Source organism: Manis javanica, chromosome 1 (assembly GCF_040802235.1).
Source record: "Manis javanica isolate MJ-LG chromosome 1, MJ_LKY, whole genome shotgun sequence".
Lineage (NCBI taxonomy): Eukaryota > Metazoa > Chordata > Mammalia > Pholidota > Manidae > Manis > Manis javanica.
This window is the reverse complement of record NC_133156.1, coordinates 202,810,921-202,838,506: the sequence shown is the minus strand read 5'-3', so window position 1 is coordinate 202,838,506 and position 27,586 is coordinate 202,810,921. Positions and strand designations below refer to the sequence as shown.

Sequence of the window (27,586 nt, the reverse complement as noted above, 5' to 3'; positions counted from 1 at the left end):
TGAGATGTGGAGTGAGCATAGTACTGGGGGCATCCACGAAATCAGTAGATTGCAGGAACTCTGTTTTCCCTATCAGACTCCCCCCACCTTCCCCAACTAGCACATAAAAAGAAATCAAAGCAAAAACAAAGGAAACAAACAAGCAAAAACCTGAACATATAAACCCAAAGCTAATAAATTACTCTCTGAGCTGGGCAGCCATTAGATATTAAAAAGTTTATTTTAAGGGCCCACCTTAAAATAAAGAGACTTAATGGGAACACTAAAAACCACATCAACTCAAAATGTGACAAGAAAACAGCTGCTTGTGTTCTTGGTTGAAGGAATAAATACAACAAAAATATTTATTTTCAGAATATTTATGTAGGAAAAGAAATGAGAAAAGGACTTTTCACCTTCTAGACACTAACTCATGTTTGACCTGGGTCAATAATGACAACTTAATTGGCCCAACTCTTGTATTTCCCAGCTGCTGACTAAAGGAATTTGCAACTTAACAGGCAGCTCAGTTTGCAAACCCTTGAATCTAAGCCAGTCTTGGCAGGCTCTTTACTCAGAAATGAGTTGGCATACTGGAAGATGAAGGGAAAAAAATGCTCCAAGAAGAGGTTTACTCCACTCCATCACTCCATGACTGTTCCAGTGGAAAATGACTCTAGGTTCTGGTTTTAGGAGGTTCTAAGTGCTTAGGCATAGAAATCCTCTCCCCTAACTATAAATGACATCAAAGGAAAATTTCACACCCTTATTTCTGTTTCTGGTCATTCTTTTACTTTGGTAGAATAATTCTGGATAAAGAAGCCTTCCATAGCAGAAAGGACTACACAGACTTGGGTTCAAATCCTAGCTTCACCATGAAAGGACCCTCTGCTGCTGGTCAGTTGCTTACTCCTTCTGAATGTCCTTATCCCTGTCTGTAGAGTGCAGCTCACTTGAGATGTGCTATTTAAAACACTGGGCCCACATAGGTGCTGCATAATTGCTGATTTAAGGAAAAAATCAACTTTCTTGAAGTGTATTTAGATGAATAATAATATGCACTCCTTTTAAGTGTTTGAGTTTTTATAAATTGGTATGTTGTGTAACGGTTACCACAATCAAGACATACAATATCTCGACCAGTCTGCGAATTTCCTTTGTTCACCTTCCCAGACAATCCCCACCATCACTCTTGGCTCCAGGCAACTACTGATTTGCTTGCTGTCACCAGGGTAGATTTTCTTTGTTTTGAGTTTCATATAAATAGAATCATATGGTGTATATTCTTTTGTGTCTGGCTTTTTTGCTTAGTATAATGCTTTTGAGATTCATTCACATTATATTAGCGGTTTATTCCTTTTTGTTCTGGATTAGTATTTTGTTGTAAGGATAGAACAGTTTGTTTACCCCCTGGCCTGGTGATGAGTGTTTTGGTTGTTTTCAGTTTTGAGCTGTTATGAATAAATCTGTTATGAACATTTCTTTTCTTTTCTTTTTTTAAAAGTTATCACTGATATACAGTCTTATGAAGGTTTCACATGAAAAACATTACTATGTTCACCCATATTATCAAGTCCCCCCACATTCCATTAAAATAACTTTCTGTCAGTGTAGTAAGATGTCATAGAGTCACTACTTGTCTTCTCTGTGCTACACTGTCTTAACCGTGACCCTCCACACCCACACCATGTATACCAATCATAATACCCTCAATCCCCTTCTCCCTCCCTCCCCACCCACCCTCTCCCTTACCTCCCCTTTGGTAACTGCTAGTCCCTTCTTGGAGTCTGTGAGTCTGTTGCTGTTTTGTTCCTTCAGTTTTTCTTCATTGTTATACTCCACAAATGAGGGAAATAATTTGGCACTTGTCTTTCCCTACCTGCATTATTTCACTGAGCATAATGCCCTCTAGCTCTATCCATGTTGTTGCAAATGGTAGGATTTGTTTTCTACTTAGGGCTGAATAGCATACCATTGTATATATGTACCACATCATCTTTATCCATTCATCTACTGATGGACACTTAGGTTGCTTCCTTAGCTTGGCTATTGTAAATAGTGCTGTGATAAACATAGAGGTGCATATGTGTTTTTGAATCTGAGATCTTGCTTTATTTGGGTAAATTACTAGCAGTGGAATTCATGAGTCAAATGGCATTTCTATTTTTAGTTTTTTGAGGAACCTCCATATTGCTTTCCACAATGTTTGAACTAATTTACATTCCCACCAGAATGTAAGAGGGTTCCCTTTCTCCTCATCCTTGCCAGCATTTGTTGTTCCTAGTCTTTTCAATGTTGGCCATCCTAACTGGTGTGAGGTGATATCTCATTGTGGTTTTAATTTGCGTTTCCCTGATAATTAGCAATGTGAAGCATCTTTTCATTTGCTTGTTGGCCATCTGTATTTCTATTTTGGAGAACTGTCTGTTCATATCCTCCACCTATTTTTTTAATCGGGTTATTTGCTTTTTGGGTGTTGAGGCATGTGAATTCTTTATATATTTTGGATGTTAACCCCTTGTCACATGCATCATTTACAAATATATTCTCCCATACTGTAGGATGCCTTTTGTTCTACTGATGGTATCCTTTGCTCTACAGAAGCATTTTAGCTTGATGTAGTCCCATTTGTTAATTTTTGCTTTTGTTTCCCTTGCTTGAGGAGATGCATTTAGGAAAAAGTTATATATGTTTATATTCAAGAGATTTTTTCCAATGTTTTCTTCTAAGAATTTTATGGTTTCATGACTTACATTCAGGTCTTTGATCCATTTTGAGTTTACTTTTGTGTACAGGGTTAGACAATAATCCAGTTTCATTCTCTTACATGTAGCTGTCCAGTTTTGCCAACACCAGTTGTTGAAGAGGCAGTCATTTCCCTGTTGTATATCCATGGCTCCTTTATTGTATATTAATTGACCATATATGCTTGGGTTTATATCTGGGCTCTCTATTCTGTTCCATTGATCTATGGGTCTGTTCTTGTGCCAGTACCAAATTGTCTTGATTACTGTGGCTTTGCAGTTGAGCTTGAAGTTGGGTGCGTAATCCCCCCAGCTTTGTTCTTCCTTCTCAGGATTAATTTTAGAATTTTAGAACTATTTTCTCTAGTTCATTGAAGAATGCCATTGGTATTTTGATAGGGATTGCATTGAAATTGTAGATTGCTTTAGGCAGGATGCCATTTTGACAATGTTAATTCTTCCTGTCCATGAGAATGTATTTCCATTTATTGGTATCTTCTTAAATTTCTCTTGTTCGTCTTGTTGTTTTCAGGGTATAGGTCTTTCATTTCCTTAGTTAGGTTTATTCCTAAGTGTTTATTCCTTTTGATGCAATTGTGAATGGAATTGTTTTCCTGATTTCTCTTTCTTCTAATTCATCATTAATATATGGGAATGTAGCAGATTTCTGTGTATTAATTTTGTATCCTGCAACTTTGCTGAATTCAGTTATTAGTTCTAGTAGTTTTGGGGTGGATTCTTTAAGGTTTTTTATGTACCATATCATGTCATCTGCAAACAGTGACAGTTTAAATTCTTCCTTATCAATCTGGATGCCTTTTATTTATTTCTGTTGTCTGATTGCCATGGCTAGAACCTCCAGAACGCTGTTGAATAAAAGTGGGGAGAGTGGGCATCCTTGTCTTGACCCAATCTTGAAAGAAAAGCTTTCAGATTTTTGCTGTTAAGTATGATGTTGGCTGTGGGTTTGTCATATATGGCCTTTATTATGTTGAGGTACTTGCTCTCTATACCCATTTTATTGAGAGTTTTTATCCAAATTGATATTGAATTTGGTGAATGCTTTTTCAGCATCTATGGAGATGATCATGTGGTTTTTGTCCTTTTTCTTGATGTGATGGATGATGTTGATGGATTTTCAAATATTGTACCATTCTTGCATCCCTGGAATAAATCCTACTTGATCATGATGGATGATCTTTTTGATATATTTTTGAATTTGATTTGCTAATCTTTTGTTGAATATGTTTGCATCTATATACATCAGGGATATTGATCTGTAATTTTCTTGTTTTGTGGTGTTTTTTCCTGCTTTTGATATTAGAGTGATGATGACCTCATAGAATGGGTTTGGAAGTATTCCCTCCTCTTTCACTTTTTGGAAACTTTAAAAGAAGGATGAGTATTAAGTCTTCTCTAAATGTTTGATCAAATTCAGTGGTGAAGCCATCTGGTTCAGGAGTTTTGTTCTTAGGTATTTTTTTTTACCAGTTCAGTTTTGTTGCTCGTAATTGGTGTGTTCAGATTTTCTGTTTCTTCCTATGTCAGTCTTGGAAGAGTGTATTTTTCTAGAAAGTTGTCCATTTCTTCCAGATTATCCAATTTGTTTGCATATAATTTCTCATAGTATTCTCTAATAATTCTTTTTATTTCTGCGGTGTCCGTAGTGATTTTTCCTTTCTCGTTTATGATTCTGTTTATGTGTGTACACTCTATTTTTTTCTTGATAAGTCTGGCTAGAGGTTTATCTATTTTGTTTATTTTCTCAAAGAACCAGCTCCTGCTTTCATTGATTCTTCTTTTGTTTTATTCTTCTAGATTTTATTTATTTCTGCTCTAATCTTCTAATCCCACAGATTTTGCAGTGTTGAGTTGTTGTCATTTGTCTCCATATATTGCCTGATCTCTGTTTTTATTTGGTCACTGATCCATTGATTATTTAGGAGCATGTTGTTAAGCCTTCATGTATTTGTGGAATTTTTTGTTTTCTTTGTGTAATGTATCTCTAGTTTCATACCTTTGTGGTCTGAGAAGCTGGTTGGTACAATCTCAGTCATTTTGAATTTACTAGGTTCTTTTTGTGGCCTAGTATATAATCTATTCTTGAAAATGTACCAAGTGCACTTGAGAAGAATGTATCCTGTTTCTTTGGGTGTAATGTTCTGTAGATGTGTGTTAGGTCCCTCTGTTCTAATGTGTTGTTCAGTGCCTCTGTGTCCTTACTTATTTTCTGTCTGGTTGATCTGTTCTTTGTAGTGAGGCTCCTAAAATGTGTTGAAGTCTCCTAAAATGAATGCATTACACTCTATTTCCCCCTTTAGTTCTGTTAGTACTTGTTTCACATATGTAGGTGCTCCTATGCTGGGTGCATAGATATTTATAATGGTTATATCCTCTTGTTGGACTGACCCCTGTATCATTATGTGATGTCCTTTTTGTCTCTTGTTACTTTCTTTGTTTTGAAGTCTATTTTGTCTGATACAAGTACTGCAACTCCTGCTCTTTTTCCCCCGATTTTTTGTATGAAATATCTTTTTCCATCCCTTCACTTTTAGTCTGTATATGTCTGTTATGAACATTTTGAACAAGTCTTTTGTGGACATATGTTTTTATTTCTCTTGGGTAAATATAAGAAACTATCAAACTGTTTTCTAAGTGGGTTGTGCCATTTTACATTTTTACCAGATACATAGGAGAGTTCCCATTGCTCTACTGACTCACTAATGCCCAGAATTGTCAGTTTTGAATTCTAGTCATTCTAGTGGTTATGTAATGGCATTTAGTTAAGATTTTAAATTTCATTTCCCTAATGACTACTCATGTTGAACATCTTTTCATGTGCATATTTCCCATTTGTATATATTTTTTTTTTGTGGAGTATATTTTTTTGTGGAGTATTTGTTCACATCTTTTTTGAATTTCCAATTTAAATATTTACTCATTTTTCACTTTTAGAGTTCTTTAAAAGTTATTGATACAAGTCCTTTTTCAGATATGTATATTGTATACATTTTCTCCCAGTCTGTGGTTTGGTTTTTCATTTTCATAATAATGTCATTTGAAGAACTGAAGTTTTTTATTTTGATAAGGTCAAAATTGAAAATTTATGTTATGCTTTTCATATGCTGTTTAAGAAATTGTTGCCTGTCTCAAGAGTGTGAAGTCTTTTTTTTCTTCCAGAAGTTTTAAAGTTTTAGCTTTAATTTGTCAGTCCATTTAGACTTAAATTTTATGTGTGCCATGAGGTAAGGTTTGAGGTTTATTTTTTTCCCATGTGGAAACCAAGTTGATTCAGCACCATTGGTGGAAAAAAGTCTTCTTTTCCTATTGAATCCTCAATAACAAACCTTCAGGATAGAGGATGAGGAAGCATTTCCTAACTCATTTTATAACACTAGTGTAACAAAAGCAAGCAAATTATAAAAAAAGAAATATAAGAAAAGACTCTCTACAAATATAGGCATGAAAATTCTTAACAAAAATTATCAAATCAAAATGTGAGAGTGATCTTTAGTGGATGCAAATCAGATAACTCACTAGGTCATTCAAAATAACCCATTTAATTCCCATGATTAATTATGACACTCAAACTTGTTTCTATAGCCCATAAGGTGCTCTATGACCTTACCCCATATTCTTCTCTGACTTTACCTTCCACCAACTTCCCTTCTGTTTATTCTTTGGTCAAACAGTATAGACACAATATACGTGTTCATGAATGTACTTTCTACCAATGGGATTCAGGCAAATATTGTCCACCTCAGTGGCTTTCAAGTATGGATGTATGTTCAAATCATCAAGGGAGCTCTAAAAAATGATCAGTTCTTGGCCTCACCCTCCAAAGGAATGAAAAATCCCTGGAAATGATAGATCCATGGATTATTTTAAAAGCTTCCCAGGGGATTCTTGAGTGCAACCTGAGATGAAAACCACAGAACCTCACTATCCTCCTTATACCCAGGGACTCAAATCCCCTCTTCCCTTTCAGAGGTCTACCTTCTCCCACCCTGGCCTCTAATTTTTTACCAGAAACTCAGAGAATCATCAGCTTCTCCCTCGTGCTTTATTTTAGTAAGTAGTACTCAAGGCTCCTTTGCATATTAACTCTCAGAATTGCAGAAAGTCAGGATAGGAATGAACCTACCCTATCTAACAAGTTGATGCTTGGGGAGGCAAAGCAAACTGGAACCCAAATTTTCTAGCACTGTTGTTATTGCAGTTTTAGCTACCTGATTTATTTCTTTTCCTTTTATTTGTACTGAGTTAGCCTGAAGAACTGAAAATTGGGAGGATCTTTAACTTTTTAGTGTGTTTGCGTCAGTTCACATTCCATAAATCTCTTCCTCTAAAAGTCCCTCTGTTAACTTTTCTTTCCCCAGTGATCTGGAGGTGGAGGCCAGAGTGTTAGACTAGTGTTCTCATTTTTATATGCAAATAAATCACTTGATTATATTTTTTTGTCCTTATGTTATCATGAATATTTCAAGTGAATTTTATATGGTTCATATTTATGGTTTGGGAGCTATTTCACATTTTGGCTCATTGCCGTCTCATCTGCATATACCATATCTCAGCTGATGTTGATTGGTCTCATTTACATATTCATCATGCTCCTATTTTCAAACATATTTTGTTATAAACTGGCTTTTCCTCCCCTTCCAGTGTTATAATAGCACATAGATGTGTTTTTAAATTGCACTCATTTCCATACATAATTTTTCTGGTTACCATAAATCACCACATTGTCACTTACTCTCCCCACCCTATTCAGTGTAATCTTCACACTTTATACCAACCTGACATATGGCTTTGAAGTAATTAAAGACAATGTAAACAGTTTACAGTGCATTTTGCAAAGCCACTTCACATAGCAGAGAGTTTAATGATTTCCTTTTCCCCCAGTCAGTCCCAAAGTAGTGAAGAGGACGGAGGTTTGAGATACTGATGGCGATTAAAGCTAAGGTGTGAACAGTGATCACTTCACTTCTAAGGAAAAGTTCCTGCTTCACATTCTACCAAAAAGACTCCTTTCCCTTTTGATTCCTTATAGAAGAAACAGAGGGTTATGGGCCAACAAAAGAAGAGAAATCATCACCATTGGTTGGGGGCAGAGTTGTGTTCTTTCAGTCACTCTAATGGAAGGAAGGGGGAAGAATCAAATACATCAGATCCCTAACCACCCAGGCTAGAGACCTTTCTTTGCTGGATAAGAACAGAACCAGTTTTCTTTTGGGTATTAGCTGTCTGCCCAACTACCGATGTCTAGTCTCCACTGTTTTCCCAGCAATGACCTCAGTTTTTGTTTGTGGATCTTTCTCCTCCACTCCAAGTGCATGTGGCTCGGGTAGGTGTTTTCAGCTCTAAGAATGGGGTGACCCAGGCTGCGGCCAGTTTGAGCATCACATTCCCTTAGTTGCAGTGGTTGGTCCAGACACAGCTGTGTGATCTAAGCAAATCATACCAAGTCTTAAGAGTTTTATGGGATCAAGTGAGAAAAGGTCAGTTCTTCCCCTCTGAGTAGAACTCAAGATGTGCAGGCAAGTCTGCTGCTGCGTCTTGCTACAAAGGGTGGGGTTGAGGGCTAAAACTAACATAATGGGAGGAAGATCTGAGAGAGGAAGAGGAGCCAAGTTCTAAGGACATTGAACCTGATTAGAGCTGTTTCTTAAAGCCGTTCTTCCTTTCTGATCGTCATGTTAAATGAAGCATTAAATTCACTTCTCTTCCTTAGGCCTGTTTGAGTTTTAATTTCTTTTGCCTCTCACACCAGAAAGAGTCATAACAAATGCAAAATTTGTATCACTTATTTTGCACATATTATCTTGTACATTTTTGTCCTGAGTTACATTTTAGACTGTAACTATATAAGTGCCCACATTATAGCTAATTCTCGGCCACTGTTTGTTTGCCTGTAAACATTATTTATCATTATAATTCATATTATTTAGTATTTTCTTTTTATATCTGGATATCTTGTGTTCCCAGCTAATTGCATTTGTTCATTTTTATCCATGCATTTATTAGTAATTTTCTGCATGTACTTGGATCTGTGAGAGGCATCATGGCTTCAATACCAAGTAAAAGCAAACATGTCTTGTGCTCATGGAACTTAAGATCCAACAGGGGAGTTAGCAATTAATTAAATTGTCACATAAATAAGTGTAAAATGCCTAAAATGATAGCTCATAGAGACTAGTGGTGACATGAGATTGTATATAGTAGGCAGTTGGGGAGGCCAGGGAGGGCTTCCCTGGACCGGTGACACTGGCATGGGCATCTGAAGAACACAGAGGAGCCAACTATTTAAAAGAGCAGAGTTGGAACAGATGTTTTAGTCAGAAAGAACAGCATATGCCGAGAAAGGCATGGTAGGCAGCATAAGATGGTACATATAATGAACTAAAAAAGGGCTAGTAGAACAAAGAAGAGAATGTGAACGGTCTAGTTTCCTTTTTATGTAAAGAGCAGTGGTGAGGTATGGAGTGTGTGAGTGTGTGTATGGCAGGGCAGGTGTGGAAGGTGACATGATTAGGTATGAATTTGGAAAATAATCACTCTGGTTGCTATGTAGAGAATGGGTAGGGGCATAGGGAGAGCATGGGGGTGGATGGGGCAGCCCAAGTAGAAGACTGTTGCATAATCCAGGGAGAGTGATAGCTGGAGGAGATTAGTGGACAGACTAGAGATATAGCAAGGGGATGAAAATAACAGGACCTGGTGTTGTACTTTAATACAAAGTTAAGTCACACTCTGACCTTGCATTTAAAGAACAAGCAAGGGACCTAGAAAATCCTGTAAATTCCACATATGACCTTATAAATGTGCTATTAATATTATAAACACAAGATTATCATTTGGAAGCACTGCAAGAGTTCTGGAAATGAACACATATCCCTGAAAAAGAATGGATGTCAGCAGAGAAAATTGGCTTTGGTTTATAAAAATTCAACTCACAGGTACTTTGGAGCAACATCTTATAAAAGAAAAAAGTGAGGATTGCTTGGATTGACTTTCTGCTCATTTCAACCGTCACACTCTGAAGGATTCCATGCTACTGATAAGGAAATAAAATGGAAGGAGGGACAGAGAGTTTTCTGGCTTCTAAGCACAGAGAATCACATTAGATGTGATCTGAGACTGCTGCCCATAGCTGGTTTGAGGCATTCACACACAGAATTGTTAGGTACATACATTATCTCCAGGTTCCCAAATCCTGAAAATGCTCCTTTTGGGATGACTCGAAGCCTGGTGAGGACAAACCTCCTGAAAAGAGAGTGGACATGAAATGTCACAACCTATCCATTCATTGTTAAGTAATTGAGTGCCTAATGCATAATATCAGCTAATAGCCATTACACATTAAGTGTGAGCCATTCAGTAATAGTTGCAATTGCTTTGACATGATCTTTCCTCATGCTCACTGCAAAGCACTATTATGTTAGCACTATATTATCTCCGTTTTGCTTAAGAGGAAACTGAGGTTTAGGGAGGTTTAAAAATTTACCCAAGGTCACTTGGCTGGTATGTCGCAGAGCTGAAATATGAACCTTCTCATTGTCAGTCCTTCATGTTATTTCCTGTAGCCCTGTGTGGGTCCCCTTCTCGTTTTTTACTCGAACCCTCAATATCACTCCCTTCAGTGTACGTCTTAGCTGCCCTTGCTTCTTATTTCAAAGAGAAAATGAAACCAATAGAAGAAAACTTCTCATGCTCTTGCGTGGCTCAAACCTGTCAATCCAGCTGCACCTGTGCTTATACACCCCACCTTCCCTCCTGTTACCATGGGTGACCAGGACCCTGGACCTGTCTAAGGACAGCCCCTCCAATCCACTCAGATCTCTTCTCCAATCTTCTAGTCTCTACTAGATTCTGCCTATTAGTATACAAACATGTCATGATTTCTCCCAGCTTAAAAGTCTTCTCTTAACCTTAGCTGACATGAGCTTTTGCCATTTTATTCTACTTAACGTATTTGTCTCACACCTGCCTCAAAATACCTTCCAATAACTCCTCATCTCAGTCAGGGAAAAACCCAGATTGTATGTAATGGCCTGTGGGACTCAACATGATCTTCCTGCTCGCCCTTTTCATAGATCCTCTAATCTCAGTTTTGACAGCTTTTCCCTTCGTTCATTCTTTTCTCATCACAGTGCTTCCTTGCAAGTTTTTGGACAGGCCAAGTTCCTTCCTGCCTAATGTTTCTGCATTTACAGTTCACTCTACCTGAAACATTCCTCTCCTGGACATCCTCTTGACTTGCTCCTTCAGCCCACTCCTTGCTCAGATGTCACTTTCTCAGTGATGCTTTCCCTATCCAGTCTATTAAAAATGACAATCTCCCCAACTGGCCCTGCCCCCTTCATCCTGCCTAAATTTGTCTTTGTAACACTTCTAGCATGTTATACATTCTATTTATCTATTTATTTATCTCTTACCCACAAGTAGAAAGTTCTGTGAGGGCAGAACTTTCTGTCTGATTTGTCTACTGCTGTATCCCAAATGCCTAAGAACAGTGCCTGGAGCATCACCAGTACTCAGAAAACACTTCTTGGATGACCAAATGAATGGCTATTAAACAGTCTCATAGTTCTAGGCTTGAGGGTGGAATTACAAGTGACCCTTTGGGAATCTCTACAACAGGAATACTGTTTCTTCCTCTGGCTTTGTCTTGCTTTGTAATTAATCAAGAAGAATTTGGCTTTCTTTCCACTTTAATCTTTCCTTCAGCAAGGCAGTCTGTCACAGAAATTAAGTAATTAAACACCGTGGACTTGGATAGTTTCACAAACCTTCATTTAGTCTCCTATTTATTAGTGTTACTGAAATTCTTGTTTGAGGAAGGTTATTATTCAGGCAAACAGTTCTTTTCTTTCACTTTGTTTGCCTTTGGCTGCCATGTGCACCATCTCTATGGTGAGGAATCATGAGACAGAATCCTGTGCACCACTCTTGCTGTAGAGGACTTTACATACTTGAGAAGGCAAAACCAGAAACCTTGGAATCACCCGAAAACAGTTGTGAGATACTGTTGGTGTAATAATTGTAAATGTTATATAAGGATTGAAGTGAAAAAGACCCCAAAGTACATAAATATACAAAAGGAGTAAGGGAATTTGAGCCTGGCTCTCAAAACTATCAGGTCATAGTAAAAGCATAGTCGCTAAGAAAGCATTTAAATAAACTGTGATCTAATTTCCTGTAGCCCTGTGTGAGTCCCCTTTGTTCTCAAAGAGTATGAACTTCTAGAATGACTATCTGAAAAGAATCAAGTATAGTTTATACTTGCTTATTGAATTCACTTAACCTTAGTTAACATAGACAAATTCCTTTTTTCCTTATTAATCCCAGATGGAAGAATGATGAAATCAAACAACTGAAAGTAAATAGTAAAATTGCTTTAAACTACTTAAACAGTCTAAAATATTCATGGGAGTTGAAATACTAAGGTAAAAACATTAACCAATGATATGTACAAAATATGGAGAGTCTTGGATAATTGAGTCTTCTCATTAATAACTACTATATAGTGTTTTTGATTCAATCTTAGTAGCAGGCACATTCCCTAAAATTTTCAGTGCCTGTGCCTGTGTTAAGTGATTTAAACTTTTAGCATAATTAAATCTTTTTTGAAGATGGAAAGTCTTCCATTTTCTGAATGTTATAATAAACGAGATATTCTGAAGATACTGCTACTAAATATCACCCAGTCTTCTATAAAACATAACAAATGTTGTTTTAATTACATAGTTGAGCTTGTAAGAAAGTATGAGAAGCCCAAAGCCCAAAGTAAAGCAACTGAATAGCAGATGGAACCCTAAGTAGCAAGAGCAAACCAGAATTCTAAGAGGGTAAACTAAAGCCAAAATGTTCTCAGGGGTGGGGCTGGGGGGTGGGGGTGCCATGGACTTGGTAGCTAAGGAATTTGTGTTTTGATACCAAACTGGTACATGAGATGAGACATGGGAGATGGAATATGCAAAGGTCTATGTCTGCATATCATCTCTCTATCTTATCTACCTTTATCTGTCTGTCTATCTCATATGCATTCTAGAAAGAAAGGTACAGATAATGGGGGACAAGCAATTTTCAATGAAAAAACATCTGGAAATTTTCCATAGTTTATAAAGGTATAAATCCTCAGATTCAGAAATCTCAACAGGTCCCAGGAAAAGAAACAAAAATAAATCCATTGCCAGATACTTGTGAATTAAAACTGTAGAGTCTCCTCCCACCCCCAAAAAATGTTTATTAAATGCAGACAGAAAGGCACCTATTATCTTCAGAAAACTTATAAACATATATTCAAAATTATTGGAGAAAATAACTGCCAGTTTAGAATCCTTTACCCAGAAATAATCATTGAAATGTGATAGTGAAATATAGACAATTTTATACAAATTTAATTAGTCATTAACAATGTCTTGGAAAAATAATTCCTTTAGAGAATAGGAAAATTTAATTCAGTAGGAAGGCACAAAAAACAAGGAATAGTGGACAAAGAAATTAGTGTCCCTTATTTAATAGGTGGGTTTTCATAATGATTTGATTAGAAGACAATAACAAAATGTTGACCAAGAATGGGGTCACAAAGCAAACTGGTACCAAACAAATCAGTTTCTTTAACAATGATGTACTCTAATACTGAGAAATCAGTAATAAGATAATTAACAGCCCTTCTCCACAACACATGTACACACATCCTGAAGCTAAAACCAAACCAAACCAAAGCTCTCTGACATCATACATGGGGTCAGAGAAGAGATTACAATACTAATTAGGAACTTTTTGGAATTGCACTACAATGAAAATACAATATGAAACTTATGGGATGCAGCTAAAACTGCTATTTGTAGAGAATTTATAGCTTTAAATTATTATACCAGAAGAGGAGAAAAAAAGGTGAAAATTAATGAATTTAGCTTCCAACACAGGAAACTAGTGAAAAAAACAATAGAATCATGGAAACACAAAACTATAAAGCCAATATTTCTTTATTCCATTTCTGGCTAGAATTTAGGTGCAAAGTCAAAAGCAGTTTAATAAGAAAATTGGTAAAATGAGGGACTTGACAGAGATATTTTGAGAAGATAAACACTTAGCTATATGTTGCAACTTGATGTATAGAGCTAAAGTTTAGTCTATACTAACTTGTTATTTTATTATTTGTAAGGTTAAGTTCCTTTGTAAATTTATTGCTTAGATAGATTAGCACTTTCTAGTAATATCAAAAGATTTATTACAATAGTTTCAAGGATTTTTGACATAACTTTAATATTAAAAATGATTGTTATAGAAAAGTCCATTTATGTTGAAGAAAACCATTTATCACTCAAAATTGCAAACTCTACTTATATGTTTATTTTTACCAGCAACTTTCTGATAATTCATTATAACTTATGTATCTCTAATTAACTAATATAAAACGTGTGTTTAGATTTCCTTTAAAGGAGGAACATTGGTAAAGGCATTATTCTTGATGGATTTTCTTTTTAGAAATAAATGAGATTCTAGCAGGTTAACTTTAAAACAAATTGCACAATTTAGCTTCATCTTGAGAGAAGAAACCTAAAGAGAATAGAGAGAAAAAAATATAAATATAAGATTAGAAATTACTTAAGGATAATGATAGAGAGGATCAACAACATTGAAAGCTAATTCTTTGGAAAGATTAATAAAATAAAAAGAAAATCTGCCCATATATATCAAGAAAAAAAGGAAATAAAATAATAAAACAGTGAGAGTTATGAAAATGGCACTTAACTACAGATATAATGGATTTTAAACTAACCTAATGAGCAATTTTATAAAATTAGATAGGAAAAATCAGACAATATGGGTAATTTTACCTGCCTACAATATGGGAAATATGTACCTACCAAAATTGACTCATGAGGATATACAAAAACTGAATAGATCTATAACCATTAACAAATTGTGTTGGTAGTTTGAAACCTAGCCACAAAAAACAAGGTCAATGTCATATGATTTTAGAAGTAAATTCTATGTTTTTAGGGTAATAGAAAATCTCAATTTTACAGAAATTATTTCAGAGACTAGCAAAAGATGGAATGCTCTCCAACCCATTTTCTGTGGCTAATATAATATCAGTAATAAAAACAGACAGGGACAATAAAATAATGGAGGGATTTAAGCCAATATCACTTATTGACGTAAATGGAAAAATTTGAAATAATATAGTGGTAATGTGCATTCAATAGAGGCTAAACAAATAATATGTCGTTACCAGTTTGGGTTTGTCCTAGAATTAAAGGGTCGCTAAACATTAGAAAACTCTATTAAAGAATATTTTCACATTAAGAATATACAAAAGAAAAACCACATGATTTCTTAATAGGCAAAAATAGTATATTTGATAAAAACCAAAACCCAGTCATGATAAAGCCTTTTGACAAATAAGGAAAAGGAAGGATATTCTTAATCCAATAAGGGATAAAATTTATCAAACACTGCAATAAATGTCATACTCAATGGTGAAATATTGGATTACATTAAAAACTGGGAATGAAGCAAAATTGCCTGCCATTACTTCTTCCATTCAGTATTGTGTTAGAGGCCCTTGCCTACACAATAAGAGAAGAAAAGAGATATTATCAGGATTATTGATGGGAAAACTGTCATTATCTGTAGATACTATGATTGTTTTCATAAACTCTGTTCTTTAAGAGATCAGTAGTAGAACTAATATAGTCCAATAAGGTAGCTGGCTGTATAATTAGTGCACAAGAATAATTTGCATTCTTATTTTAAAGTGTATAAATAAGATGATCACAGAACTTATACAGTATAAGAAATTAATTTAGGAATAAAAAGACAGGGATATATGGAGAAGAATCAAATACTTAATTGAAAAACATTAAAAAACAAACCCTGAAAATGGAAAAAGCATGTTTTTAAATGTGAAGTGTCAATATTGTGAAGACATCAGTTTTAATATTCACTAATAAATAAATAAAATGTAAGACCCATCTAAGGTACAGTAGATTTTCTTGTTTTGGTATGTGTGTATGGAAATTGACTAGTTGATATTCATATAGAAGAGCAAGTTTCAAAGAATAGCCAGAAAAATTTGAAGAAGTAAAACAAGATTGGAGAAATTGGCATGCCAAGCAATATGATTTTTACAAAGCTATATTGATTAAAATCTGTGGTATTGACAGGGATTAAAAATAGACCACTGGAAGAGAATAAAGAACACAGAAATAGACCATAAATAAAAGGAAATAACAAATGACTAAGTAGCATTAAAAATCAATAGAGCGAGATATGGATTAATCAATAAGGGATGCAGAAACTATTGATTATCCTTGTGGGAAAAAATAACACCTTTGGTGATTATCATATTAAAATCTCAATTCTAGGCTTATTAAAGATCTGAATGGGAAAAACCAAACCTTTAAAACTTCTAAATAAAATGTAACATTCAGTCAGAAGACTTCCTTGAAAAAGGACACAAAATATTACAACCCAAAATTAAAAAGTTAATAAATTTGAGTATATCCAACTTAAAACTTTTGTAAAACAAGGATACGTAAATTGAGAATATAATTGTAGACCGAAAGATATTTGCAACATACACAACTAACAAAGTGTTAACATCTGTAATATAAGGAACTTTATAAAATAATAAAATATAAACAACTCAGTAGAAAAATTGACAGAAGATTCAAATAGGCAATTCATATATGAGTAAATGCAAGTGGCCAATAAACATGAAAAGATACCAACTTCACTAGTAACCAGGAAAATGCAAATTTAAACAATAATTAGGTCCATTATATACTATCATATTGGCAAACATTAAAGGGAAAACCTCACACTAACAGTGATGGTGAGGAGTGGAAACAATAGGACATTTTCAACACTCTTGATGGAAGAGTAATTTGCTACAAGTAGCCATTTGGCAATATTTATTAAAGTCAAAGATACAAATGCCTTTGGACCCAGCTATTCCATGTCTCTCTGCCACATGCACACCTGGGGACAAGTAAAAGGTTAATCACTGCAACATCATTTGTAATAGAAAAACCTGGAAATGAATGCCCTGAAACAAAAAAATGAATAAATATTAATAAACTGTTCATTGACAATGCCAAATTATGAAGAAGTGAAAAGGAATGAACTTAGTAGCACTGCATGCAACAATCTTGATAAATCCCTAAAGCATAATGCTCAGAAAAAAAAGTTGATGAGTTATATGTAGAGTATGACATGATTTTCATAAAGGTTAACAACATACAAATGAAACAGTGTATTGCTTTTGTGTGAGTCATGTCTTTTTATTGTGTATTTTTGATGCTTTGACATTTTGGAGTTTTGCTGACCCTGGAGGGAATGCTTCTCCCAGGGCTAGCTAATTCCTAGAGATGACAAACTGGCCTGTGAGTATGTCTTTCATATGCAAACCAACCAATCCAGACGCCATATCCCAGCCACCTCCTTTATGGGGCTCTTAGACCTTGGGTCACCATTTCCCTGCCCTAAACACCTCAGGGCATCCCCTGCACCCCAGAATTATTTAAGTTATTTAAACCAGCCAATTCTAAACCTGTTTACACTATATCATCAGTTCCCTCCCATGGAAGCCACAATAAAGGCTCTTGCCATGTTTTTCCTCAGCAACCTCTGCCTCCTGACTGACCCTGGTGCTTCCGGATGTGGCCCTCAATGGTTTGATGTACCCCCTTCTCTTCATATCTGTAAGTATAACAAACTATCTTTTCAACAGCAGTTTTCTCCTGATCTGCTGATCTCACTATACCTGAATTATAATAAATCCTTTATTTTAAAACATTTTTAGAGATGCATATATATTTATAAAAAAAAAAGATCTCAAGAAAAATCAACACCAAAATCAGCATAGTTTTTACTTCTGTGATGAGGAAAAGGAGTGGGACATAACTATATCTAAATATTTTATGTTTTTAAAAAAGATCTGAATAATTATGAACAAATGTTAAGATTTGGCAAAGCTGAGTGGAATTTTATGAGTATTATTCTCTACACTTCACACTTAAAATATTGCATTATTTTTCAAGATTGAAATTTTCACCAGGCCATATCCCAAGCATCATTTACTTATTTGTTTGTTTTCAAACAGAGAGAGCTATTTAAAAGTATCATCAGACTGTTCTTGTCAGATGGCACCTTTACTCCATTGTTAGGGGGCATAAATATCTGTATGATTTCTGTAAAGATGCACAATTCATCAAGGTGGCTCGGAGAAGAAGATTTTCTTCACTGCATTGCAAGTTAATGCCTCTTCCACAGTGAATGGGATGGGTGGGATTTACTTTTTTCTTCCCTGAAATTGGGAAGCTTTAGGATTCCCTTGAACTCTGTCTCTGTTAGAAGCAATTCATATCTTGGACAGTCCATTTACCCTTGGCCAAATTTAATTTCCCTTTTTGGCTTAAAAGAGAATGGTTTAAAAGATCCCATTAAAAAGCTTTCTGGCAGCCTGGAAAACAGCCAATATTCTTTTTGAGAAAGCTGCCTTTGTATGAAGGCCCAAGTATAAATGACATTATGCTCTGTGTTCTTTGAATTTCACACAAGTTTAAAAATTAAAGTGAAAACAACTTGGCAAAGGATATACAAGAAGAAATTGATCATCTTCCTGACCTCAAAGTGCCAAGAGTTTTTGAGCTTCATACTCTTCAGGTCAAACACTCTAATTAACTTTCTGGGAATGTATTTATGAAAAATATCCAAAAAAGGTGGCTTGAACCAAATGAACAAATCATCCAGAAAAAAATAGAAATTAAGTAACTCGATTTGCCTATTTACTATGATTCGGCAGAGGACTCCCCCACTGTTAAAATCATTTGGGCATCTAATTGGTTGTATTTCTTATGTTGTTCCACGTGGGTCTTAAAACAGGGGACAGGGAATAGCAGGAATGAAGAGTAGCTTCCATGTGTAATTTGACTTTAAACTTTAAAAACAACTCCACATTTTGACATAAATCTTAACTGCTTAGATGTAAGGTGCTGTGTCATTGTAAAATGCAGAGAAATTGGTTCATCTGGCATTAGCGTTTTACCCACTGTTAGATCGAATAAGCAAATGCCAAGAATTCACAGGGGTTGCAGGGTCTCTTATGAGGTTTTCTTAGGATAGAAGTGTCATTGGTTCTATGTATTCATCTTCCATGGTGTGGAAGGAGCACTTGTCCCTCACCTCAAGCCAGATGTGACAAGTATTAGGAGAACTAATTGAGGGAATTGACTTGGATTTCCACAGGTTTGGGAGATGGAGAGACTGGGACATAGCTCAACTTTGACCTCTAAAGGTCAAAAGTCACCAGCTGCTTCAGGAGAGCTACAGTTCCATGGAGAAGGGTATGGGTTTTGCATGGGCCAGACCTGGACCCACAAAAGGGAGCTGGATTTCTCACTTGGAGGAAAATGATCTCTGCATAGTGAACTGACCCCAAATGATAGCCTGTAGGGAGTGGACTTCTGGAAACTGGTAGGAGGAGGAATTTTTTTCCAGGAACTACAGACCAAGGCCCCCAAGTGTAAGGAATCCTGAGGAGCCCATGTGAGCTCCTGTGAGAATAACAATCAGCATTTGAGTATCTGGCACACCTGTAGGGTTCCCAAATCCAGATAGCCACTGCACCATCAGAGTTAGATTCTGTTCCTTTCTCTCCCTCCTAGGCCCAACCCAAGTGAGGCCAGAAACAGCAGCAACTGGGAGAGGAGGTAGGATGAGGAAGAGATCAGAAACCCTCCTCCCTCAGGAGGAGCCTGGTGTGGGTGTCTGAGTCTGAAGCAGGCCCGTGCAGTGGAATTCAGTCATTTTAAATAGGATGAAACAATGGAGTTTCAAGGGCACTGGAATTTCATTTCATTTATGAGACTGGAACAGCTGTGGTGCTGCCCAGAACTTCATCTGGCGTGGGGAAAAATGAGTCAACAGGGTGAGTTTGCCTGGCAGTGTGATAAAGAAGGAAGTTGCTTTCTGGTTAAACCATCCTGAATCCATCTGGATCAATTTGTTATGATTTCTGATTTGGTGAAAACCCTCTCCCAGTCATCCTTTGTAATGATTTATCTGAGAAAGTATTTACAAACTTAAGTAGGGCAAGGAATAGAAACGCTTGGAAAACATTCTTATTCCTATTTCCTCCCTGTTACTTAGCTCTTATTATATGGGATCTTGATGAACAATTTAGGACAGAGATGGTAATCTGACTTTCCCTTTTGGCTCAGTTTAAGACAGCCAAGAAATAATTTCAAGGCAGGGGCCAGCCATAGGGATTCTCTCCGTGACACCCGAATGGCTGGCTAAAGGAGGGGAGATCCACCTGTTCAGGTGTGCAGTTTCCGTAGACCGTCTTGTTCAGCTAAAGTCCCAGATGATCTGCCTCACATAGACACTGTCATGTGGCACTGTGTCAGCTCACCATGCCTTGGTGTTTTCTTTAAGAGAGAAAGTGTCTAAGATAGAAACTCCTGAGGGAGGTCGCACTCCACACCAGCTCCACCTCACTGTCATCTGAGTCACCATGATTTCCCTTCAGTAGCTTTTCCAGAATGGTGATTCTCCACTTTCGTCAGCTTCCAGTGAGCAGGGCTTTCTAATAGCTGTTTTGAATCTGCTTTCCTTTTATTTCCATTTATGTCCCCTTATGTCAGCATCTGTGCTGGGCTGATAAAAGGTAGGAAGGCCCTGTTGCTAACTGCATACCACAGCTGACTTTATCTCCTCCTTTGTGCAACCTTCACATCAAGGCTGTGGAGGCTTCTTTCCTAACTACCCCCGCCCCCGCTTTGTTTACTTTTAGTTATGGAATCGCTCTCTACACGACTTTTTATCACATGTTCTCTTCCATTTTGTCACTTGTTTGCTTTCATCATCTTATTGGAATCTGATACCTGATTTATAAACCATCTATATGGAAGCTCAGGATTTATATGCTGAAGAGAAAAGATCATTAGGGTAAAAAAATTAGGTTCTGTACAAGGTATGTAAGTGACTGGGAAAAGTCAAGTTCCATCTGTGAAGCGAGGAGTTTGGACCGGAAGATCTCTTAGGGCCTATAAGATACATTTTACTATGTGGTTATATAGTGGAATCCTTTACAAGTGGTCTCCCATTTCAGTCATATTCTGTTTAAAACAAGAGAAATAATTTTATGTTAAGTACTCAACACAGAATGAAGCCCATCCTAGGGGATTACTGAATAAGAGCCAGCCCTCCTTTTTCTCTAGTCAAGGTCAAAATCACTCGAGCCTGTCCTTTCCCTCCCATCCCTCTGCCACCACCCAGGCCAGACCCTCATTCCCTCCTGTCTGCAGCCTTGGCAGTGCCCTACTCACAGGTCATCTTCTTTTTGTCTCTACTGTTCAATCTGTCTCATCTACCGTAACCGAGTACTCTCCTCCCAAACACTGCTTGCCATGATACTCTCCTACTCAAAAGAAAGACAAAACAAAAGAAAAAAAGCCAATAAAAATGAAAAACACACAAAGCCCTTCACTGCTCACTGCTGCCTCTAAGAATCTTAACTCCTTGTCATCCCTTTGAGGCACTCCACAATTTACCTATTCTTCCTTCACAGCAAAACGTTCTATTTCTTGCAGCTGAACTCAAACAAAGCCATGCCTTCACCATTTGTAAATGGCTTGTGTTATATATTTACTAAATCCTATGGGTGTATGGATTATCTCTGTAGGTATATGGAAAGATTCTATAGAGCAGAAACTATGCCACTTGTTTGTATTCTAAAGGGCCTAGTGCTTTGCATATTCAAAGTATTAATGTGTATTAGTAGATGGGGGTAATGTTTACACTGGCAGTAGCTCTAAGTATGAGGCATTTGTGCATCTCACACTGTAAATCACAGAATTTTTTGTCTTTTTAAAATTATTCCAGTCATATCAATCAGTTTTTTTCAAAACAACACCTAGAGTGTACATAAATGATGAAAAAAACAGGCATTTAGCTTTCTATGAATTTAATAGAGACTTGAAGAATATAGGAAGGGATCTTTAGGATACAAGAGAGTAGTTTTTATAAAGTAAAAGCTGCAAATCATTGGCCTATGAATGGAATACAGCTCGACATGTTTTGTTCACCCCACATGGTATTTTAAAGAAATTTGAATTGGTTGCCAACAATTCAATTTGTGGAAGTTAATATATGTAGATCTATGGCTTCTCTTAAAGATTTAGATTTAGCACCCCAGGTCTACACTTGAGTGTCTGATGCCTTAGACATGACAGAAACTGCTGGCTGGTCAGGTTCCTTGCTAGTCTGTTCTTCTGTCTTGTGCCTTAAGACTTTGAGTTTGGGATTTCTAGTACTGACAAGCTAGTCTGAATGGCTTTGAACCCTTTAGAAACCATGATTCTGAACCCTGAGTGCATATTAGAATCACCTCGGGGAGTTTTTACATACTCTAAATGCCTGAGCCTCACCCCTGAAGTAAGGGAGTGTGTTCAGGCACCCTTATTTGAAAAGATCCCTAGAGGATTCTGATGGACAGTGAAGACTGAGAACATCTGCTTTAGAGATACGGCTTATAGAATTAGCAGCAAACTGATTTGATGAGTACTTAGGGAATTGGCACTCCCTGTGGGCATGATGGGAAAAGGCTTTGACAAAGCTGCTACTCTCCCAAATCTCTCTCCCCAATTCATGGTGGAGGCACAATCTAAGCAGTTGCTTATAATCTGGGAGGGGTGGGAAACCCCAAATTAACACATCACTATGATTCTTTGGAGTAACAACATAAACAGGGCATGTACGCATCCCTTGGAGACCTCTTTCTTTGGTCAAGGGAGCTGAAAATTTTGCATACTGGATCTGGATTGGGGTAGAGAAAACTCTTCCCCAGAAGGTCTACAGTGCAGTGAGTAAAAGTAGTATATGTCACAGTAGAGGAGAGCATTGAACGGGAGTGAGACAAGTAAGCGAGAGAGGAAGTCCAAGGTAAGGGAACAGAAGCAGGTATTGAAAGTCGGCATCAGAGAATGTCTATTTGTCCTTTTGATGAGTATTTATTGTGTTCCTATTTATATGTCTGATGCCATTCTGGGCCCTGGTGACACAGTGATAAAAAAAAGACAGAGCATCTGCCCTGAGTTTATATTCTAGCCAGTGAAATAAGGAATGAGAAATGATTTGAAAAAAAAAAGCAGGTACAGTCATGGGGCGATTACTTGGAATGCAGGGAGGGTTAGTCATGTACAAATTAACAGAGATAAAGAAGAAATATTCCTTTAAAATCTGTGTGCATAGCTATGCATACATATATAGGTAAATCGAAAAAGGGAGTCAAAGAAGGAGGAAGAGAGGGAGACCTATTTATTGATCCTGTATTACATGCCACATTATCTGAGGTACTAGGAAAAACAGTGGAGAACAAGATACATTTCCTACTCTACCAATTCTAATTTTTTGTGAGAGATATATATGTAACCTAAAAGTTATAGTATGGTTTGTCTGGTGATGATGACAGTGTATTTAGTGCTTGCTGTATCAGGCATTGTGCTAAATATGTCATGTGCATTATTTAATGTAATCCTCAAAACCATTTTATGAAGTAACTATACTTGTGTCTACTCATAGATGAGGGCACTGAGTTAAGAGTCGTTTAGTAACTTGATCAAAAATATAGCTACTAAGTGGCTGATGTGATTATCAAACTCAAGTCTTGTCCCCAAAGCCCATACTTGTTATATATGATATAATATATGTATATTTATATCACAGAGAGGCAAGAGAATGGGTTTCAGGGTTGGTAAGGTTTTAATGAGGACATGAATTTTACAGTGGAATGAATGAAAGCAATACAGAAAATCTGGGGCTTAGATGTTTCTTTAAAAAGCAGTACCAGGAAAAGTAATTCAAAGGGGGACCGCGGTCATTTGAGATTACGCTGGGAAATTGGGGGAAAACACAAAGATGCCTCAGGAAGGTTAGAAGAGAGATTTCACCAGAAATTCCTCTGTGGGCCAGTTTTATTATATTAATTCAGAATTGGGTTTTTGTTAATCTAGATTTTGGGTTTTGGTCTGGATAGAATTCAAGCCCGGTCTTACTTTCACTCTGCCATAGTGAATAAACAGAATTCCACTTTAATGACTCATCAGGGTCTCAGATAGCATCTGATAAGATGGCAAATACATTATACCTCCAACAGAGTTCTTTTGGTCCCTTCAGTTAATGTCAGCCTGCTTGAACTGTGATTTTTATTGATATCACTTAAATCAAGATGCAATAATGAAAGGTGACTGTCACATAAAGGTCAGTTTGGGGCTACTTCTGCTCAGATATAGGAGGATTAACTAGGGATAAACTTCCTTCTAGAATCTCTGTGCTCTGGCTGACTGCCAGTCACTGAGAATGAACCCACAAGAACACCACAAGAAAAGCTGATCACTGCTCCATGAACCAAAGATAAATTTAAGTCTTTCATAATGCACTTAAAACTAATTTCCATTTTCTATTTAGAAGTTTCACACATTTAATCAGAAAACGTATGTGTTGAATAACTGTCTTTTAGTGACTCTGTAAAGTGCAAATGTCAAATGTTCAAATGATCTGTTAGTGACAAGAACAAATGCATAAAACTATTTAAAATAGATTTAGAGAAAAGCAAACAAGATGGTTCTCAGAATGCAACCCTGTATCCAAATTCATTCCTAAGATAATAAATATTATTTATTATGAGATTATAGAGAATTATTTATTTAATCTTTAAGACAATAACCTGATGGTATCTATACCTAATCCTTAAGAGCAAAATGTATTTTGACAGAAGGAAACATACCCTGAAAAATTTAATTTCCTCTGTTGGGATAAGAAGAAAACATTATTTAGTACTGTTTCTTTCATGTATGGAGCAGAGATTTTACCAGAAACCAAGATAAATACCTCTGTTTTGCATCAGAAGCACATAAAATAATATTAAGCACCCAGTATGCCTATCTACATACTAACTGCTAGTACAGAGTGGATCCTGAATAAATAGTTTACATGTTATAATTTGTCTATAATACTTGATTGGTAGAAATAAAAAGCAGAGGCCAATTGAAACACAAGAACTCTCTACTTCATTAAAAATACTGAATTCTGTAAATGCTAATTTCTGGAGTGACTGTGTGTGACAAAGCAACAGGTTTTCAACAATGGTATATTATTAATACTTGGCATTTAACAAAGAGGGAGTCATGTCCCCATTTCCAGAACATGGGGATGTATTTCATTTTACTCTAAGAATGAAATCTTTATTTTGACTCTTGACATTTCCTATTGTGAAAGCACCCATTGATCTAAGAAATAAATGTTCCTGTTAAACAGGGTTTTTATGCTAATTTAAGACTCCAGTATGGTGGTGAGGAGCCAGGTCACTGGGGGTGGAACACCATTTCATGCAGTCTCCACCAGACTTTTGCAGTTCTGCACTGTGCAAAGCACATGGGTTTGAGGGCCTACCATATGTGGCCATTGTTCAAGGCTTTTTTACCTTATGATTTCACATTTAGTTCTTAACTGCAGTATAACAAAGTAAGCTTGTTTGTTTGAGTGTGTGTGTCTATATAATTCTATGAGTTTATCACAGGTATAGACTTGTGTTACCCATCCCCTGTCCCCACCAACAGTATAAAGAACAGTTCTACTACCACAGAACTCCCTGTACTGATCCTATGAAGTCACACTGACTGCCCAACCCTCCATTTTAAGCCCTGGTAACCAACTAATCTGTGCTCTGTTGCTATGCTTTGCCCTTCCTTAAATATTGTATAAATGGCATCATACAGTATATAACCTTTTGAGACGGGGTTTTCTCAATCAGTATCATTCATTTGAGATTCCTCTATTTTATTGTGTGAGTCAGCAGTTTAATCCTTTTTGTTGCTGAGTAGTATTTCACTCTATGGATATATCACCATTTGCTTACCAGTTCACCTGTTGAAGGACATTTGGGTTGTTTCCAATTTGGGGTGATTATGGATATAGCTACTGTAAACACTGATGTATAGGTTTTTGTATGAATATGAATTTTCATTTTTCTAGGATAAATACCTAGGAGTGAAATTACTCAGTTATATAATAAACATAAGTGTATTAGATATGGCCAAATTGTTTTGCAGAGCATCTTTATCATTTTATATATGAGAGTTCTAGGTGTGCTGCATCCTTGTCAGTACTTGGTAGTATCAGTTTTGTTTTTTCGTTTTAAGCTGTTCTAAAAGGTATGCAGATTTATTATATTGGTTTTAATCATTTCCTTAATGGATGCTGATGTTGAACATCTCTTCATTGCTTATTTGTCATTCTTACATATTGTTTGGTAAAGTGTTCAAGTCTTTACCTGGCTTTGTTGTTGTTTTCTTTCTGTTGAGTTCTGAGAGATTTTCAAATATATTTTGGATACATGCCCTTTCTTAGATATGTGATTTACAAATATTTCCTCCAAATCTGTAGTTTGTCTTCCATTGTCTTGACAGTATCTTACACAGAGCAAAAGTTTTTAATTTTGATAGACTCCAATTTATCAGTTGTTTCTTTCATGGTTAGTGCTTTCAATGTCATGGCTAAAAATCTTTGCCTAGCTCCAGGCAATAGAGATTTTTTCCAATGTTTTCTTCTACGAATTTTTTGGTTTCATAATTAATATTTATATCTATGATCCATTTTGGGTTTGGGGTTAATTTTTATATGAAATATTAGGTTTAGATCAAGGTCCTTTTTTTTTTCTAAGACTATTTTAAGAGACTACTGTTTTGCCATTAAATTGCTTTTGTATTTCTGTCAAAAATTAGTGTAATTGTTAGGATCTATTTCTGAACTCTCTATTCTGCTACATTGATCTATGTTTATCTCCTTCCCAATACCATATTTTCTTGAATACTATAGTTTTATAGTAAGTCTTGAATTGGTTAATGTGAATTCTCTTTTTCCAAAATTGTTTTGGCTATTTTAATTCCTTTACATTTCCATAACAATTTTAGAATCAGCTAATGTGTACCTACAAAAAATCCTGCTGAGATTTTAACTGGAATTGTATTAGCCTATGGATCAATTTGGGGAGAACTGACATCTTACTATACTATGTTTTGCAATTATGAATGCAACATAGTGTTTTTCACCATTTATTTAGGTCTTCTTTGATTTTTTTCATCAGCATTTTGCAGCTTTCGAGATACAGATCTTCTGTTTAAGAGGTTATAAAGTTAGGTTTATACCTAAGTATTAACTTTTTTTTTTGAGCAAATGTATATTAGGTATTGGAGTTTATTTTTGGTTTCTAATTGTTCACTGTGAATTTAAAAGTCAAAAAGATATTTACTTGTTTACCTTATATCCTGCAACTTTGCTGAACTCACTTATTAGTTCCAAGATACTTTTTTTTTTTGAGATTGCTTGGATCCTCTATATAGACAGTCATATCATCTATTAATAGAGAAAATTTTATGTCTTCCACTCCAATTTGAGTGCCTTTTATTTCTCTTCCTTGCCATATTGCATTGGGCAGGTTTCCAGTACTATGTTGAAGTAGAGTGGTGAGAGTGGACAGTCTTGCTTTATTCCTGATCTCAGGGGAAAAACCTTCCATCTTTTATGATTAGGATTTTAGTGCTATGTATTTTTGTTGATGCCCTTCATCAAGTTAGGAAGTTTTCTTCTATTCCAAGTTTGCTAAGTGTTTTACCGTGAATGGATAGTGTATGTTCTCAAATGCTTCTTCTACATCATTAATTCATACAATCTTGTTTTTCTTATTTAGTTTTTAAATTAAAGTCTCTGGATTGCATTGTTTGATTTTCAAGTATTAAAGCAGTCTTGCATTCTTGGGATAAATGCCACTTTGTCATTGTGTATAA

The 27,586-nt window shown here is 36.2% G+C and overlaps 1 protein-coding gene across 1 annotated transcript in view; it reads right to left on the bottom strand.

The window, feature by feature from the left end:
- The window catches only part of FSHR (follicle stimulating hormone receptor), a 166,501-nt gene that overhangs the window by 84,745 nt on the left and 54,170 nt on the right, over positions 1–27,586 (bottom strand). Inside the window, exon 2 of the mRNA XM_037024417.2 lies at positions 9,915–9,986. Coding sequence (XP_036880312.2) covers positions 9,915–9,986 — 72 coding nt within the window. The remainder of the gene's footprint in view (positions 1–9,914; positions 9,987–27,586) is intronic.